This window comes from Garra rufa, chromosome 11 (assembly GCF_049309525.1).
Source record: "Garra rufa chromosome 11, GarRuf1.0, whole genome shotgun sequence".
NCBI classification, from domain to species: Eukaryota; Metazoa; Chordata; class Actinopteri; order Cypriniformes; family Cyprinidae; genus Garra; species Garra rufa.
In genome coordinates, this window is record NC_133371.1 from 23,643,888 (window position 1) to 23,663,395 (window position 19,508).

Consider the following 19,508-nt stretch of genomic DNA (forward strand, 5'->3'; position numbering starts at 1 on the left):
ATAGTTACATGTTTCCAAGGAGACAAAATAAGTTAAATTTACCCTGATCTGCAAATTTAAAAAAAGTTTTCACCCCCCAGCTCTTAATGCATCGTGTTTCTCTCTGGAGCATCAGTGAGTGTTTGAACCTTCTGTAATAGTTGCATATGAGTCCCTCTGTTGTTCTCAGTGTGAAAAAATATGATATTTAGGCAAAATAAGAAAAAAGTACACATCTTCATTCTGTTCAAAAGTTTTCACCCCCTGGCTCTTAATACATCATTTTTCCTTTTTTTTTGTGACAAGATGGATCTCAAAATCATACGGCCATTGTTGGAAATGGTTAAAATACACAAAAACCATAGAACTTGTGGGACCTAAAGGATTTCTCTGAAGAACAGCGGGCAGTTTAACTGTTCAGGACAAACAAGTGGCTCATGAACAACTATCACTATACAAAAAAACACAGCTGTGGATCATTCAGGTAACAACACAGTATTAAGAATCAAGGGGATGTAAACTTTTGAACAGGGTCTGTATAAATGCTCACACATGTACATGTTTTTTGATGCGATTAATCGGGTTGACAGCACATTTCAATATAACTTTCAAAACAGCTCTCAGTCCTAATCCTTAATAATGCATGTAGGCCTTTATTTATTTGTGCATGTGATTTAGCAAACAAGTGTTTCATTAACAAGCTATATTAAAATAGTGATAATCACAGTGATATTTGCTACATGTGAGTGACTATTAGCATCATTTACTTGACATTTCACTGACTTATAACTGTTAGCTGGCGGAAAGCAAAATACCGTGAATGTACACTAATGAATCCCTTTTTAAATAGTTATTTTAACTTTTTTTTTTCTTTTCTCCCCCTCTCTTTTTCTGACTCACTGTTGCCGTGGAAACCTGCTATTGTAGAAGTGATGCTAAAGGATTCATTAGGTCTGTAGAGAGTTTGTTATTCTTCCATTGAACAATTGAGACTCAATCAATGTAGCCTGATATAGCTTACTGTCTCTAATGGGAACGTCTCTCTCTGACGACGTGGATGTGTGCTCTCTGATTCCACAGTATATTGCTTGTGTCCCAAAAGATATTTTGTCATCTCTGCTGAAAAGACCAGTAGAAACCAGCCTGGCTTGTTTTGTTTCTGTTTGTGCGGTGTCGATACAGCTCTAGCTGGAGAACTGTGGGAGTTAGTGTAAGCTAATTAACAGACATAATGAATACACCAGCAATGGTCCATACTAGTCTTTTCAGCTGAGAAAATGAAGATGGCAGCTTTCATTTATCAAAAGTACAAAAGTTTCCTGATGTTAAAAGGCAAGTTCACTTAAAAATGAAAATTGTCATGATTTACTCACACTCATGTCGTTCATTTTCAAAGGGTCCAAAATGGTACAGAAAACCATTGATTTTCATTGTATGTTCTACAGAAGAATGAACGTCATACAGTTTTGGAATGAGATGAGGGTGAGTGAATAATGACCGATTTTTTTAGCCTTTTAACTATTCCCTCAAGAGCTATTTTCAATTTCCTGTATTATAAAAGTTTGTTATGAAATAAATGGACAATTTTTGTCCCATCCATTTGAACAAATCAAAAACCTAAAAGTATTCTTCATAACTCTGAATTCATCAGTGTATAAACATGAATAATATTTGAGACCGTATTGCAATTTGTATGCTTATTTGTTTGTTTATCGACTAATTTCTACTAGACAAGAAACAATGATTGAGAAACCATCCTGTTGTTCTCATATATAAGTAATACTTTCCCCAAAACTGAAATGCTCTCACCTTTTACTCGCACGCTCCCCTTGTTGCACCCAGTGACATCAAGATTTCACAACCTTGTGTCTGAAAGTGCTATATTTGATTTGAGAGCTAGCAGAGGTTGTGATTTTCAGGGAGAATTGACTCAAATTTAAGTCCGTTCTCACACAAAGCTATCGGAAAACTTCAGAATACTTAGCACAAGAGATGTATGGAGCACTTTTATGATACTTTTATGATGCTTTTTTCATTTTAGAGCTTGACAGCACTTGTCATTATATGGCAAAAACCAGCAATGCTGGTATTCTTCAGATTTTAACTGTTTCCGTTCCACAGAATGATAAAAAAAAATGAAGTGGGTTTGGAATAACATGATTAAAGATGACACAATGTTCAGTTCTGAGTGAGCTACTTCTAGAAATGTGCTAAAAAAATTGGCTAAAATATCCAAGATGTAGATGAGTTTGTTTCCTTATCAGAACAGATTTGAGGAAATTCATCAACAATGGTCCTTTGCAGTCAAAATGAGAGTCCAAACAGCTGATAAAAACATCACAGTAATCTAGTCCATCGATTCATGTCTTGTGAGGTGAAAAGCTGTGTTTGTATGAAAAACATCCATCATTAAGGGGAGACACTGCAGGCAAAAAACAGTTTTTTTAATGCACCAGTCAAGTTTGAGAAACCAAAAGGTTTTTTTATAAAGTGTGTTTTTTCAGACTAGTGGAAAGGAAACTTCCAAAAGACACTGCTAGTTGTTTCTTTTATAGCACTTTATCTATTTGTGTCAATAGATTTGAATTACAATACATATTCTCAAAATGAGTTTTTTCATCTACACTGAGCCGTATTTTAAATCTTCGCTTCATTATGGAGCAACAAAAATGAGATGCCTCTGTAAAAATTTTGACTCTAATATGTAAAAAAATAAACTTTAAAACTAACTTCATCCAGTGTTTAGATTTTTGTGCTAAAAATGTATGCAAATCAGTGCATATTTCATTAAATAATGAAATATGTTTGCATATTTAAACTTAACATTTTAGAAAACTTGTAATACAAAAATTGCCTCATTGCTATTATATATGCATTTTAAGCCATTTTAAAGGCATAAATCTTTTTTTTTTACCATGAAAAATCAATTATAATTATGTGAAATCCGTTTTACTTCCAAATAATTTTTTTCCATTTAAATTTTTCTATATTCTGTTTGAATGTTTAAATTAAATTGTATTAATCAAAAAGCCTATCTAATTAATTGAGTTTTACAGTTTTATTTTGACCAAATTCTGTTTTTCATTACTTTTCTGGATTTCATTTGAATGCTTCCATTAAATTTTAATAATCAAAGGCATCCCCAGATATTTGGTTTTATTAAAAAATAAAATGTTCTTAAGTAAAATTGTTGATTTTTTGTGGGAAATTAATCGTTTAGATTAATCGATTAATCGACAAATAGGTCAATTGATTAATCAATGTTAAAAGAGTCATTAGTGGCAGCTCAACTGAGTAAGTAAGGTGATAACTATTTTGCTTTTGTTTTTACCCTATTTACCTGCAGTGTCTCACCTTAAGACGTTTTAACTTAAAGTGTTGTCTCTGGCCAAAATACGAGTCTATAATCCAGAAGAATGCTTTCTCCAGTGAAAAAGTCCAAACAGTGTTGTCCTCTAACATCAAAATCTACTGATATATTTTTTTCAGAACTGTTTTCACTTGTAAACAGTGCTTGATCTGTACATATTTCTCTTCTGATTAGACAAGATGACTGTTTCACTGGAGAAACTAAAGTTATGAATAGAGGACTTGTGTTTTAGCCGGAAGCAATGGTTTGAAGTTAAAAACATCTTATAATGATGGATTTATTATAAGCACACAGCTTTTTGCTTCACAAGATGTTAATTGATAAACTGGAGTCGTGCAGAGTGCTGTGCTGTTTTATCAGCTGTATGAGGATCTGCTGTTTGTCAGCCATTCACTGCAGAAGATCCATTGGTGAGCAAATGATGTAATGCTACATTTCTACGAATCGACAAATGCAAAAAATTCCTAAAATATTATCCCTACACGTGCAACATCTTCAAATGCGGTTCCAGTGATGCATTGTGTCAGAGAAAAAAACAAAAGTGTTGCGTGAGGACAGCCCTTTGCCACCCACTCTAACAATGTTTTTGTGACTTATGTTGTAGTGTGACATTGTCGTAATTTATGAGGCAGTGCTTTGAATTTGTTTGCTTTTCTTTTATAAGTTGTACTGGAGAAAGCAGAACAGGAGTGGGGAAATGCTCTGGGCCCACCTGGGTCAAGGACAGAGCCATAAACATGTGTATGACCAAATGGCTCTCGCAGCCGCAGGCCTGAAGTCCTCCATAACTGCATTATACTCCGTGTAGCTTTTAAACACACAGCCTTTCACCTCAAACCTTTGTTTTAACATCGAGGTTTCTGTTCTTAGGGTGTTAAGACATTGTGCCTTCTCACGTCAAAGGAGTAATTCCCAATTAGCAATGGAAGCATGGCTGTGTCTTTTTGCTTTTGATCTGTTTCAACTCCATCTATGAAACATGCGCTGAAACAAAAATGCAACCCCCTAAAGATAAAAACAGATGTTTTATACATGGATTGAGACGAGTGAAAATAGAAAGCTGCTCAACAAAGCGAGGCTTTTCGAATCGGGACACTGTGTTTGTTTCTTGACAAACCAGTTTTAATGAATTAATTGATTACGATAAGAACAAAGCGAAATTAGCCATATTGTTGCGGCAAAAAGACTGTAATTAATCCAAAACGAGTGATACACAGCTTAGCACACAATTGCGAGATAATTCATCTTTTGATACTCTGTTAGATATAACAGCACGTAATTCCTTTACTAATTCTGGGTCTTAACTAACTAATTATTCCAAAAGCCTGGATCTGTTGCAGGCACTGTGGATCAATCTAGCATGTCCATGACACCCCCCCTTCCCTCGCCACCCCCTTCCTTCCTCTGTGGCTTTCCAATGGCTTACACATTTTCCTTTCTTCTTTTTTTTCTATCCTTTCTTTTTTTTTTTGGGAGGGGAGGGGTGGAGGTTAATTCAACGTCTTGTTAAAAAGCCAATGTAAGTTGATTTTGCATGTGTTTCTATGTGTCATAGCTGTGCTTCTAAGCTCAATTAATACTCCCAGCTCATCACTGATAAAGCGTTCTGTGCACTGTTCTTTGCTTTCCTAGAAAGGCTAAAGCTAAAAGACAAGAGTGACGAGTTAAATAAAGCTGTCCATGTGTGATATACTTTCATTTTGTTTTAAAGCCATGTACTGCGAGCCACCTCTACGTTCCAGAATTGTGCTAAGCTCTTTTGTTCCCTTTTCTCTCTCTCTTTCTGAAGATTTTGTACCAAAGCCTAGTTTTCATGAACCTCTATTCTGTCCCTAGAATATGGAATGATCGGAGAACATACTGTAAAAAGTCAGCGGCCAAGATCAGTACATGACACAAAGGGCCTACAGGAGCGAGATGAATCTGCTAAATTTATGGCACAAACTGGTAATACAATAGTTATGCTTCTTTCCTTTCCTATGTAAACTAAACTTAATTTTCATCTTAAGTCACTTGCATGCTATCTTCTGTACTGCACCTTTAAGTGACAATGTTTATTTACCATATTTATTTTTTGTCCCTCTTCCACTTTGTTAATGCAGAATTGAAAAACAACAGAATTGGCCATTCTGGTTTCTATTTGTTTTGCCATTTTTAACCACTAAAAGAAATAAATATAACACAGACTTGTTAAACTGTAGATTAAATGGTTAACATTTAACAGTAAACACTGAAAGGTGAAATAACCCTGATATATTACCTTTTAAAGTGCCAAAAAACAAGGCCTGTAGAAAATATGTTTCCCTTTCCTTTCTGTTTTTCTTTTTTTGATTTGATTTGTTTCCTGCATGACCTCTATAGCTACTATGGGGAGGGACGTTAAGCAGCCATCTTATTTTGTTTTAAGTTTTGCACCTTTTGTATATTTGTGACGTTTGTGTAGCACTTAATATCGTTTAAGTTGCAAATCATTGTGCATACTAAACCTTAACGACCTTGTTTCCATTCCAATCAGTCGTTTGTGTGTTTATTTATTTCCATTTAGAAATGAAAATCTGAACAGAATGTCATTCATCTTGCATTTAGTTTCTCATTTTCAGATTGTCTGAGTTGTTGTTCCACTTCATCCAGAGTTGATCCACCTTTCAATCTAATCTAATCTCTGAGAATGGCAGAGGAAATTGCCCATATGTACCCAAGGTCATTGCCAGTAGATTCTCTGGTAGTTAGTCCAAACAAAGCAATCTTGAAAATATGCTTGCATTTCGAGCATATAAGCCTAAATTATTGAACGCGCAACTAAACTTGACTTAAAATGATAAATTCAATGATATAAATGAACATTTTGACAGGAAAAAATAAAGCATTAAATGCTCAAGCTCAAGATTTTCCTTCTCATACTATCCCTTTATTCAGCATCACATGGCAATTGTGGATATTGATAACATGTGCTTTTAAGAAGACAGTTTTCTTGCTTATTAAATGTTTGGCAGTGTTAAATTCTCTGGAAATCAAATGTCTTAATAGTGCTTGGTCTGGCCATGCAATTGCTCATTGGGAATTACAGGCGATCCAGAGTGCAGTATTTAGCGAACATAAAGCACAAAGCTAATCTCAAAGTGTTTGCCAGAAAGCAGCCTATGCTTTTAAACCAACTTTATTTAGCAATCATGCATTCTAATGCCAGCAAACAATGCCAGTGATTGGATTGACGTTACAGTTGGTAAATCATAATGTTTCCAGCTCAGAACCATAATCAGATGGAACTTCTAACAGCTTTGATTGTTCGGATTCGACATAGAAAGTTCTTCCATCAAGTGATTCTCAAATGTGAGCGAAAATTGCTGTGATCTGCTGAATATGCTGGGGGAAACGCAAACCGTCCCCTTCTTTCTCGACAATCTCCAATTCTAATTGATTTCGCTTCAAAGAGACAAGAAGCTTTAGCTTAAATCCAGGAGATCTGAGATCTAAAAGAGTGAACCGCAGTCTAGACTGAGGGCCAGAGGTCTGTTCTTCTGTGCAACCGTAGTTAGTAGAAAACTAACTCTTCATCAAAGATCATTCTCTAACTTTTAGAAGCCATGTTGCATGCATTCTGCATAGTTTATCATATTTTATATATTTCATCTATTAGTTTTGTTTGCCTTTTTCCTTTCAGTTGATTTCATCTAATCGGTTGCATGCATGATTTTAAAATATAAACATGAAGTTAAACCTTAGTATTTTTAGGATGCTAATATAACAAAGCTCCCATTATGATAACTATTTTGTGGCCACACAGTAAAATGGATATGATCCTGCTTTGAATATGCATCAATGTATTAATCATGCTTAAATGCTTTTGTATCATCTGTCAATGTAAACTCTCAGTATATTTGTAAATTGTATTATATTGAATGACATACCAGGACACGTTTGCTCATTTGTGCTTCTGGAAATCTTCCCTCCTGCAGAGTTTAGCTGTGTCCGAAATCAAAGCCAGATGTCTTGCTTCCCAGTCAGTCAATGATTTAACAGACATGTCCGTATGAAGATACTTCCTGAAGAAACCATTTTGAGACCGCATGTATAATGATCTAGAACAAATTTTCAAGTGAGCTTAGAGATAATCTAATGAATATTTAATGCTTATTTCTCAGCTGAAATGGAATCATAAGTTATTAAGTTGTAAGTTAAAAATTACATTTATAAACTAAACTTTCAAGATACCATTTTTATTCTTTTAACCAGCTGCACACAGAGGATTGTGAGATATATTTAAAGGAACAGTTCACCAAAAAATAAAAAGTCATTTATTCCCCTCATGTCATTCCAAACCCAAATGAATCTCTTCTGTAGAACAATTATTTTGAAAAAAAAAAAAAAAATGCATTTTTGTTGTACAGTGAAAGTCAGTAGCATCCTGTGTTGTTTTGGAATGCACTAACTTTCATGTTATGAACAAAAACAGATTTCTAATGACATATGAGTGGGTAAATGATGACTATCATTGATGACTTTAAAGGAGTAGTTCACTTTCAGAACAAAAATGTACAGATAATGTACTCACCCCATTGTCATCCAAGATGTTCATGTCTTTCTTTCTTCAGTTGTAAGGAAATGTTTTTTGAGTAAAACACTTCTCTCCATATAATGGACTTCTATGGTGCCCCCGAGTTTGACCTTCTAAAATGCAGCTTCAAAGGGCTCTAAACGATAACAGCTGAGGAAAGAAGGGTCTTAACTAGCAAAACTATCAGTTATTTTCTAAAAAGGAATTACAATTTATATACTTTTTAACCTCAAATTCTCGTCTTGTCTAGCTTGGCATTTGAGCATTTGAGATTAAAAAGTATATAAGTTTTATAAAATAACTAATCGTTTCGCTTGATAAGACCCTTCTTCCTCAGCTGTGATCATTTAGAGCCCTTTGAAGCTGCATTTAAACTGCATTTTGGAAGATCAAACTCGGGGCACCATAGAAGTCCATTATATGGAGAGAAATCCTGAAATGTTTTCCTCAAAAAAAACACCATTTCTTTTCGACTGAAGAAAGAAAGACATGAACATCTTGGATGACAAGGGGGTGAGTACATTATCTGTAAATTTTTGTCCTGAAAGTGAACTACTCCTTTAAGTAGCGTTTTTCTAGTTTTGGACACAGCCTAGTTAAGAATCCAAATTAAAGATATGTGTCTTTGAGCTAAACTCTGCAGAAAAGTAGATCTCTATGAGCAGGACCGGGCGTCTGCTCCGGGACACTTGAGCCCTGAAAGTCATTCACGCAGGATCATATCATATACATACTGTATAAGAAATGATGCTCCTTTTGAGCTCGTCACACTTTCTTATGGAGCCTTTAAGATATACTGTGGCTTCTTAGTGTGGCCCCTCCTGCTCCTACTGGCTCCACCCCCTTGGGGTGTCACATGACCATGTTACTGCTTTTAACTGGTGTCACCCTTCTCCTACAGGTGACCCTGGTGCTGAGGAGTGGTCCCAGTGGAGCTTATGCTCAGTTACATGCGGTCAAGGGTCGCAGGTGCGAACAAGAACATGTGTCTCACCTTACGGATCACACTGCAGCGGCCCTTTAAGAGAATCCAGGGTGTGCAATAACACTGCCGCCTGCCCAGGTAGTGTTAGTCACAGACACTGGACTGTCCTTCAGAATCTGTATCTTTCATCATTCAGGGCAGAAAATTGCCGTCATTATTTGCTGTCATTGCTTCATTTTTATGTAAAATGTATTATTATTATTCTTATTTTCATAATTATTATTTATCTTTGTGTCTGCTCTGATTTTTCCACATGTGTATTTGGCCATGCATCTTGTCATTTGCTTGTTTTATGTTGCTCTATCAACTGTCACTCTTTTCATGTCCCTCTTCTCGATGTGTGACCTAGCCGAGCTTTTTATATTATTCCAACACAAAGCGCGACTTGTCAGAAGTGTGTTTGTTGGAGCATGCAGAAGAAAAATGTAGAAGAAAGGGGGAAAGACTAATCTATTGCCGTGTGGCCAGAAAAGCGACCCGAATTACCCTCTTGTTTTAAAATCTTTAATTACTGGAGGTATCGACCTTTAATTCATCATTTTCGGAGGTGCCATCTTAATGGAGTTGGGCCCAATGATACTTCAGCACCATTGAACTTGCTGTCTCCGGCTAACTGGATTTTCATTTCAAGTAAAAGGGCGTGAAAAGAGGCCTGTTGTCTTTTCCCTTTATCACCAGCTCTGAAAATGCAGTTCAGCTCTTTTAGGACTTTTGGTATCGGTAAAATAATGCTGTTTACATGTTACCTCAGCAGCATTGAACTTATGTCACAAGCTAACTGGATTTTTATTTTAAGTAAAAGGGCATGAAAAGAGACTCGTTTTGTTTACACCATTAGCTCTAAAAATGCAATTCAGCTCTTTTAAGACTTGTTATATGGCTAAATCAATGTGGTTTACACAGCGTTATAGATATAAAGCTTTTCCTTGCGCCATGAAAAATATACAGGCATATCTCACTAACACATATGCTAGATACATGTCTGCGTGTGTGTGTGTTTGTTTGGAAATTGTTAGCTTTAATAATTTGGTTTATGAACACCAATCTATATATAACCAAAGCACTAAAACAGCTATGAAGTTTTACTTTTTGCTCACGGTCAAGGGAAGGATTTATATAGTTTGCTAATTAACTTTCCTGAACGTAAATTTAAGCAACGTTAATGGAGCTGCATTGCATCCAGGATTAAAAATGCCGTTCACGTTTGCCATTGAGTGCAGAATTTCTCCAAACCAACTCAAAAAAGCTTTTTAGATCAGTTTGGTGTTGGAAAAGGCTTCGAGGCACATATAAATGACATAAGGCTAGACCAGCGCTTAAGGGATTGGAAATAAGACCACCATGTCTCTTGAATGCGCAAATAAAACCATTTATTCCCCTTCTGGACTAGCTTGGACAGCAGCCTAATTGAGCACAACATTGCTTTTCTTTTGAGGGCAACCCTTATTTACATCATTTTACTGTGTTATGCGGCAAAACAAAAGCATTATAGGGAATAAGTTATGTACTAGCACACAGGGCTTTCACACTATTGTATTTTTTATTGATTGAGATAGTTCATATAGTCGGCTGCATATATAGAGGAATTTAAAATAAAGACATAACTCATCCCAGATAATCCATGTTCCCCTCTAGACATCTTTTGAGGCAAATCAAACAGTGCACTGATTTTATGAGAGGTTGAAAATGGGTCAGTTTATTTGAAATGTCTCAACTGTTTTAAATATTAAGTGGAGACCCAACGCAGTACATAAAAGTGGCCAAAATGTCTGAATAGAAAATAAAGATAAAATGGCTGAATAGAAAAATTGGCTAAATTTAATGTTGTCTTGGATAGTTTTGTTTTGTTTTCATTGATGAGGAGACATTAAATAAGCTGACCATGTTTGCATCTACTTACCTTACAATACTGGTCGATAAGATTTGTATTTTTTTTTATTATTATTATTATTATTATTTATTTTTTATTTTTTTTTGAAAGTCTCTTATGCTCACCAAGGCTGTATTTATTGCTTAAAAATACAGTGAAATCAGCATTATTTCCCTGGTTTAACAGACAAGGCTTAAACCGAGTCCCAGACTAAAATGTAAGTCTAAACTGTTTCAACTGAAAGAAACTTGCACCGACTGATCTTAAAATAATATATCAGTGTCATATATCTTTGTTTTGTCTCAAGATGCACATCAGTAATGTTTTTTTTTTTCTAAGGCATGTTTATAAAACTTACTTTAATGTCCTAATTTAACTATGGTCTAAGCCCTGTCTCTGAAACAAGCCCTTAGTGAAATATTATTACAATTAAAATGTTTTATATTATTACATTTCAGAATGTAATTTATTTTTTGCAATAGTAAAGCCACATTTTCTGTAGCCATTACTCCAGTCTTTAGTGTCACATGATCCTTCAAAAATCATAGTATTCTGATTTGGTTTCCAAGTGATGTCTTGTGATGATCAGTGTTGAAAACAGTTGTGCTGCTTAATATTTTTGTGGAAACCAAAAATATTATGCATGTTTGCTGAATAAAAGTATTCATTTTCTTGGCAGTGTAGCTAGCTTCAAATAAATGATCATGAAGATACTGTAGAACTGGATGTACACACTTTGTAGGCAACATAACAACTGTAGACAACTGCACTGTTATATGTGACCCTGAACCACAAAACCAGTCATGAGAGTCATTTTATTGAGTTTTTCATCTGAAAGTTAAATAAAAAAGCTTTCCATTGATGTTTGTTTGTTAGGATAGGACAATATTTGGCTGAGATACAACTATTTGAAAAATTGAATTGAGAAAATCACTTTTAAAGTAGTCCAAATGAAGTTTTTGGTAGAAAATGTACAAAATATCTTCATGGAGCATGATCTTTATTTATTATCCTAATGATTTTTGGCATAAAAGAAAAATTGGTAATTTTGACTGACTATTGCTACAAATACCCATGCTACTTATGACTGGTTTTGTGGTCCAGGGTCACATATAGTAATTAGAACCCATTTTTGGTTCACATCCAACTATTTAGTAAAAAGAATGGCAAATGTTTAGTGACATCACCTTTTATCTCCTTATGAGAGTCCAACAGAAAATAAAACAGCGTCCTGTCAATGGCAAAGTCATCAAGCTGGTTTTTGCAAAGACCGGCTTTCCATGAGTGCTTGAACGAGAGTTTGTTTTTAATTAATGCTCTTTGAGTGGGATTGGAGTTTTCATTATACAGTAAGAGCATTAGAGAGGAGGATTTGACGTTTGGAGGGGAAACGGTGCCCAGCAGTCTTGACACTGATGACTGGATTAAGCCCCAGTAAGTGCGCGCGCAGAACGCACACCTGGGACTTTGATAAGTACGCTAAGAGAGCCGAGACGAATTTGGCGCGGCTGTGGCAGCCCTCCCGGCGCGTCTTTCATCACGCTAAGACAAAAGAATGTCATCAGCCGTGGTGCTCGGGATGGGGGTGGAGTGGTATGGGATTGGGAAAGGTAAATTGTAAAGAAAAGGGGAAATGATGCAGTTGTTTTGATTCATTGCGGCTGTGTAACAGCTGTTGATAAACAGGCTCGGTGCTGGAGGTGTTTCTCTGCTGCATTTGAATGAGGCTGCGTGTGGGGGTGTGCGTGTATGCGTGCCGTGAGCGGTGTGTATGTGTCTTAACGCTTGTCCTCTGTTGGCAGTGCACGGTACGTGGGAAGAGTGGTCTCCGTGGAGCCTCTGCTCTTTCACCTGTGGGCGGGGTCATCGCACCCGCACTCGGACGTGCACTCCACCCCAGCACGGAGGAAGAGCGTGTGAGGGACCCGAAACCCAGAGCAAACTCTGCAACATTGCCCTCTGCCCAGGTCTGTGTGCTTCAGATACACTCCCATCCTCACGTCATCTCTTGTTTCCTTTTCTCTTCTTGTCTCTAACTTTCTGTCCCATTCTGTATCCACTCTTTTTGTCTCATCTCATCTTCTCTTGTACCACCTGTGCTCTACTCTTCATCTGTTCTCATCTAATTTATGTTTGCCTGCCTATCCAGTTCTGATGGTTAATGGTAAACGAACTTGGCTTGCTGTCCAGGCTCGAACCCAAGACTTGGCTTGAGCTCTGAATTCAATCCTCCCATTGCGGTACTACATAGATGGAGAATAACAGAAATAGAGGAGATAGGGAGGTGGAGGGATTCCCGAAAAGTTGAGGCTAGGACGGTGCAGTGACTGTTGCTTATACACTCAAAAAAAAAATGCTGGGGTAAGAACAACCCAACTTGGGTTATTTGGCAACCCAGCACTGGGTAAATATTGGTCAGAACACATGCTGGGTTATTTTGACTCAAAAGGATCTAAAGAACCTTTTTTCACAACAAAAAACTTTTTGTGAAACAGAAAGGTTCTTCAGATGTTAAACGTTCTTTATGGAACAATTTAGATAAAAACGGTTCTTCTATGGCATCGTGAAGCACCTTTATTTTTAAGAGTGTTCATCTCTTCTTCAGTTCTCTTCTCCTCTGTTAAAGCTTTTTCTCATTTTGTTTCTCCTCTAATCTTCTTGTCTCAGCTCATGTCTTCTCTTCTCTTCTCTTCTCTTCTCTTCTCTTCGCTTCTCTTCTCTTCTCTTCTCTTCGCTTCTCTACTATTTTTTCTTGTCTCATCTTTTCTCTTCTTGTCTCAGCTGTGCTTTTCTTGTCTTATCTCTTGTTCTGTCTTCTCTTCTTGTCTCTTCTCATCTGTACTCATTTTCTTGTCTCTTTTCATCTTTTCTCTTCTTATCTTGCCTCATCTTGTCTTATCTTGTCTTTTCTCTTTTCTTCTGTTGTCTCCTTTTCTCCTTTTATCTCCACGTTTTTGTTTTGTACTGTTTTATTGTCCTCTTTTCTTGACTCATCTTTTCTCTTGTCTCACCTATGTTTTTCTGGTCTTGTCTCTTCTCTTGTCCTCTCTTCTTGTCTCATCTCATGTGTACTTATTTTCTTGTCTCTTATCATCTTTTCTCTTCTTATCTTATCTTATTTTGTCTTATCTCGTCTGTACTCTTCTCCTCTGTTGTCTCCTTTTCTCCTCTTGTTTCTTCTTATTTGTTCTGTTTCGCTCTCCTCTTTTTTAGACTTGTCTCATATTATTTAATTTGTGCTCTTCTCATCTAATCTCTTCTCGTCTAATTTAGTTGCATCTTTGTGCTCATGTCTCCTATTCTTGTCTTGTCTTCTCATCTCTTCTCATATCTCCTTTTTTTCTTGTCTCTTCTTGTCTCAACTGTGCTCTTTTTGTCTTATCTCTTATCTCTTGTCTCTTCTCATCTGTACTCATTTTCTTGTCTATTTTCATCTTTTCTCGTTATCAGGTCTCATCTTGTCTTCTCTTCTGTTGTCTCCTATTCTCCTTTTATCTCCACGTTTTGTTTTGTACTCCTTTCTTGTCCTCTCTTCTTGTCTCATATCTCCAATTTTTTCTTGTCTCATGTTTTCTCTTATTGTCTCACCTCTGATTTCTTGTCTGTTCTCTTGTCCTCTTTTCTTGTCTCATCTCATGTGTACTTATTTTCTTGTCTCATCATCTTTTCTCTTCTTATCTTGCCTCATTTTGTCTTATCTCATCTGTTCTCCTCTGTTGTCTCCTTTTCTCCTCTTATTTCTCTTATTTGTTCTGTTATTTGTTCTGTTTCGCTCTCCTCTTTTTTTAGACTCGTCTCATATTATTTCATTTGTGCTCTTCTCATCTCATCTTTTCTCGTCTCATTTTGTTGCATCTTTGTGCTCTTTTCTTTTTTCATCTCATATCATCATCTCTTCTTCAGTTCTCTTCTCCTATTATATCCTTTTCTCCTTTTGATTCTCCTCTACTCTTCCTGTCTCAGCTCATGTCTTCTATTCTTTTCTTGTCTCATCTTCTCTTTTTGTCTCTTTTTTGTCTCTTCTCGTCTTATCTGTGCTTTTCTTGACTTGTCTCTACTCTTGTCATTTTTTTCTTGTCTCATCTCATCTGTACTGATTTCCTTGTCTCTTGTCCTTTCTCTTCTTGTCTTCTCTTCCTCTTTTTATCTCCACTTTTCTGTTTTATGTGCTGAATTCTTGTCTAATATTTTCTCTTCTTGTCTCACCTGTGCTTTTCTTGTCTCTTCCCCTGTCCTCTCGTCTCTTCTTGTCTTTTCTCATCTGTACTCATTTTCTTCTCTTTTCATCTTTTCTCTTTTTATCTTATCTCATCTTCTCTCATCTTGTCTTTTCTCTTTTCTTCTGTTGTCTCCTTTTCTCCTTTTATCTCCACGTTTTTGTTTTGTACTTTTTCTTGTCCTCTCTTGTCTTGTCTTGTCTTGTCTCATATCTCCTATTTTTTTCTTGTCTCATCTTGTCTCAGCTGTGCTTTTCTTGTCTTGTCTCTTCTCTTGTCTTCTCTTCTTATCTCATCTCATCTGTACATGTTTCCTTGTCTCATCTCGTTTTCTCTTCTTATCTTGCTTTGTTTTGTCTCATCTCATCTGTTTCTTCTTTTTTTTGTTCTGTTTTGTTCTCCTCTCTTCTTGACTCATCTCTTATGTTTTCTATTCTCTCATATTAGTCATCTCATCTTTTCTCTTCTCATCTCACATCTTTTCTAGCCTTGTTTCTTCTCCTCTTGTTTTTCTTTTGTCTTCTCTTCTCATCTCTTCTCTCTTTTCTACTGAGTCATTCTCTCTCTTTTCCGAATCTGATGCCTCCGTGTGTCCCCTGAGCCTCTTGCTTTTCTAGCCGTTCTCTAACCGTAATCAATTTTGTTGTAAATTGAAGACCACTCCACTAATTTGGATGCGGTTGTGAGCCACCGTCCTCCGAGAATGATTTGGTGGAATTAGGCCTGACATGGAAGCCCCTCAATGTTTGATCCCGCTATAAAGAATCAAAGCTCATCTCACATGGAGGTGGCCCTGGGGAGTAAGCAGCAGCTGCCAGCGATGGAACATTACAGGATCAATTACGGAATAGTTTATTACGTGGGACAGAGAGGGAAGGCTTCTCACAAGGCTTCTTGGCATGTTGAAAGCAGCTACGTGTGGCGTGCAATAAAACCCGCAAGGCAGAGAGAAACACAGTTTCAGGCTCAACCTACCGTAGAGCTGAAGTAGAAATCACATAAGCACAATTGGCTGTAAATGATAGCCACTTAAGAGTTTCTATACAGTGTAGATGGGTAAGTACTGTAACAGATGGTCTAATCTTGGTTAGCTTTGTTGGTCTCATGCTTTAAAAGTCTCATCCCATTCAGCTAAAAAAGAAGCAATTAGCCCCTCTTTACACCTCTGTGTTGTTTTGTAGCGTCAGCTCACCCAGAGCTTGTGCTGTTGCCAAATTCGGGCTTGCATATTTTGGTCTGATGCTTTTAAAGTTGACCTCAGAGCTCACGTGTGATGAAAAGCCTCCACCGCTTTCAACAAATTTCTTCTGGTTTGAGAGCGGAACGCATTACAAACCCAGAATATTCAGTATAGGAGTAGCTTTTACTGGGTCATGTTGGCTAGTTAGTGAGCTATCTAAGGCACTCAGATAGTATTATTACCTCTTTCCCTGGGGCTAATGGGGTTATTCAGGCTGACAGTAGCCCTAATTCCAAATGTATGCAATCTTTTTTCTTTCTCTCTCTCTCTCTCTGTTTCATATATCATATCTGTCCTGATCCTGATTACATTCTAATTGAAGCACTTGTGTTCAAATCATTGTGAATTCTTCAATACTAGCAATTATATAGAAGCAAATGTTTCGTATATGAGAAAGTTAACCTTGAAAGTTAAAATGCGTAATTTCTGTTCGAAACAGAATTCCAGATTATTTTTATTTATTGCATTTCTATAGAACAAACATGAATGGTTCTTGCCAGGACAAAAGGTGCCACTAATGATGCGAAATTGTTGTGGGTTGTTTCCAGAGCATTGCTATGTTATTGTTTAGATGTTCTTTTTTTGTTTAGGATGTTGCTATGAGGTTGTTAAAGGAATAGTTCACCCAAAAATGAAAATCCTATCATTAATTACTCACTGTCATGTCGTTCCAAACCCATTAGACCTTCGTTCATCTTCGAAACACAAATTAAGATATTTTTGATGAAATCCAGAAGCTTTCTAACCCTGCATAGACAGCAATGCATCTGAAACATTCCGAGGCCCAGAAAGGTCTTGACTGAAGATGGACAAAGGTCTTACGGGTTTGGAACGACATAAAGGCGAGTAATTAATGACAGAATTTTCATTTTTTGGGTGAAATAGCCCTTTAAAGTGTTCTGAGTGGGTGCTAGTTTACCCATTTTCTAAAATCACAAGCACCACATGCATAGACAAGTAATTGCACCCCTGTAAATGAAATACTAAAACACCACTTGTGTTTTCAAACATTTACATTTATGCATATGGAAAAAGCTTTTACACTGCCACTTGCACTGAAAGGCATACATTTTATTAGTTAATGCATTCTCTGGGAATCAAACCCATGACCTGTTGCATGCAACATGCTCTATTATTTGAGTAGGCGTTATGCAAAGTAAGACCAGACAAATGGTTGCAATTCCATTTGGCACCACTAGTTGCACAGCAATTACAATTCAGCTTTTATCAGTACATAAATAAATTAGCTTAAACAGAAGATGTTAAACCTAAATTTTCTGCACTCAGCTCAAGAAACTTACTTTTCTCTTCTCTCTGCAAAATGTTCTCTTCTCCATTTGGGATGGTGTTTTTGCGTTCTGCATGGGCGCCCGCAGTGGACGGGCAGTGGCAGGAGTGGAGTGCATGGAGCGATTGCTCGGTGACCTGTGCCAACGGAACGCAACAGAGGAAGAGGCAGTGCTCGGCAGCCGCTCATGGGGGATCTGAGTGCAGAGGACACTGGGCGGAGAGCAGAGAATGCTCCAATCCTGATTGCACAGGTACGACTTGGGTTTCTTGTACATTTCATTAACTCAAAAGGGAAATCTATGTATATATTTTTCATTAAGTGTTTTTAAAGGAGTTTTCACAATGGGATATCCAAAAAGGAAAAAAGAGAATATTTTTTAGCAGTAGGGCTGTTTTAATAACAGCATGAATTATTTGATGAACAAGTTTATTATAGAGCACTGCAGTAATTACATATTTTTGTAAGCCATCCCACAAGATTGCATCACCCTATTTCTCTTGACAAAAACCCAACAGGATTTTTCCAATAAAATACTCGTTTTTAACAAATACCAAAGAAACTGAAAATATCAAAGGATCATAGAGGGTTATAGGCAGTGTAGGTATGATTCTTTTTCCAAAGTCCAAATATGAAAAAATATGCCATTTCAAACAGCATGAGTCATCAATATTTTTATTTTATTTTCCCTGCAGAGAAAGACTGTACATTTTCAAATCCATGTATTTGCTAAAAATATGCAACGTTTTATAATATAGCTTCAGATATGGAAAAAAGTCATACAACTTTGATTTCTTTGAACACCAGGCTAATTACAGTATGATGGTTATATGAACAGTCCAGACGTCTGTTCTATATACTGTATGTCAGGCATTAGCTTAAGTCTGTGTTGATACACCATAGCGGTGGGTCTTGCTTTAGAGTGCATACTCCTGGCAGGTAGTTCTTTAAAACACACAGGGGCCCCTCAGCATGATGCTTGTAAGCTGTAAGACTCTTGATCTACATGGTTCATGGTAACAGAGAGCCTCAGTGAGTATGATGCTGCTTACACGGTGAGACGCGCTATGTTGTAGCATCAAAGCTAAAATGAGCTAAGATGTTTTGTTTATCATGGGCCTATCATGGGATTGGTAAAAAATTTATGTTACATTTATATTTATTTTTCCAGAGTTCACGTCTGAAACATCTATGTTATATCTATAGACTGTGAGGTCAAAAGTTTACACCCCCTTTCAGGATCTGCAAAATGTTATTTTACCAAAATAGGAGGATCATACAAAATGCATAGTAAGAACCTTAATAACATATATTTTACTCAAAAAATATGTTTACATACAGTCTACATCCCCATGAATATTAATGCTGTGTTGATATCTGAATGATCCACAGCTGTTTTTTTGTTTTTTTTTGTTTAGTAATAGTTGTTAATGAGTCCCTTGTTTGTCCAGAACACTAAACTGCCTGCTGTTCTTCAGAAAAACCCTTCAGGTCCAACAAATTCTTTGGTTTTCCTGCATGTTTGTGTATTTAAACCTTTCACACTGAGGACAACTAAGGGACTCATATGCATCTACTACAGAAACTTTAAACACTCACTGATGCCCCAGAAGGAAAAACCATGCATTAAAAGCTGGGGGAATATTCAGCTTTCAAAATGTGACCAACTGTGATATCAGCATATTTAAATGCTGCATTGCGTGTCTTATTTTCTATAAAATGTTGAAGCGTGATATATGAGGCGAAAATGTTAGACTGTGACTTTGAAAAAGTCAGAATTACAAGAAATAATTAATAAGTAATCATTCATTTGTAATAAAAACATAATTTTCTGAGTCACACAATGTGACTATATACTTGAAATATCAAAAAGCTATTTAATATTCAAATTTAGCATTGAATATTTAATGTAATATTTAAATTATGAATTTTCCATGCATGTACAGTATTTAATTATGGAGTTGCCGTTGTAATACAGTACATGAGGTGAAAATGTGAGGTCAG

At 36.6% G+C, this 19,508-nt stretch overlaps 1 protein-coding gene across 1 annotated transcript in view; it reads left to right on the forward strand.

Moving 5' to 3' along the window:
- LOC141345286 (adhesion G protein-coupled receptor B3-like) overlaps positions 1-19,508 on the forward strand; it is a 77,273-nt gene that overhangs the window by 8,761 nt on the left and 49,004 nt on the right. The window contains exons 2-5 of the mRNA XM_073850157.1: positions 5,186-5,296; positions 8,806-8,967; positions 12,562-12,726; positions 17,593-17,757. Of these exons, the coding sequence (XP_073706258.1) occupies positions 5,186-5,296; positions 8,806-8,967; positions 12,562-12,726; positions 17,593-17,757 (603 nt within the window). The remainder of the gene's footprint in view (positions 1-5,185; positions 5,297-8,805; positions 8,968-12,561; positions 12,727-17,592; positions 17,758-19,508) is intronic.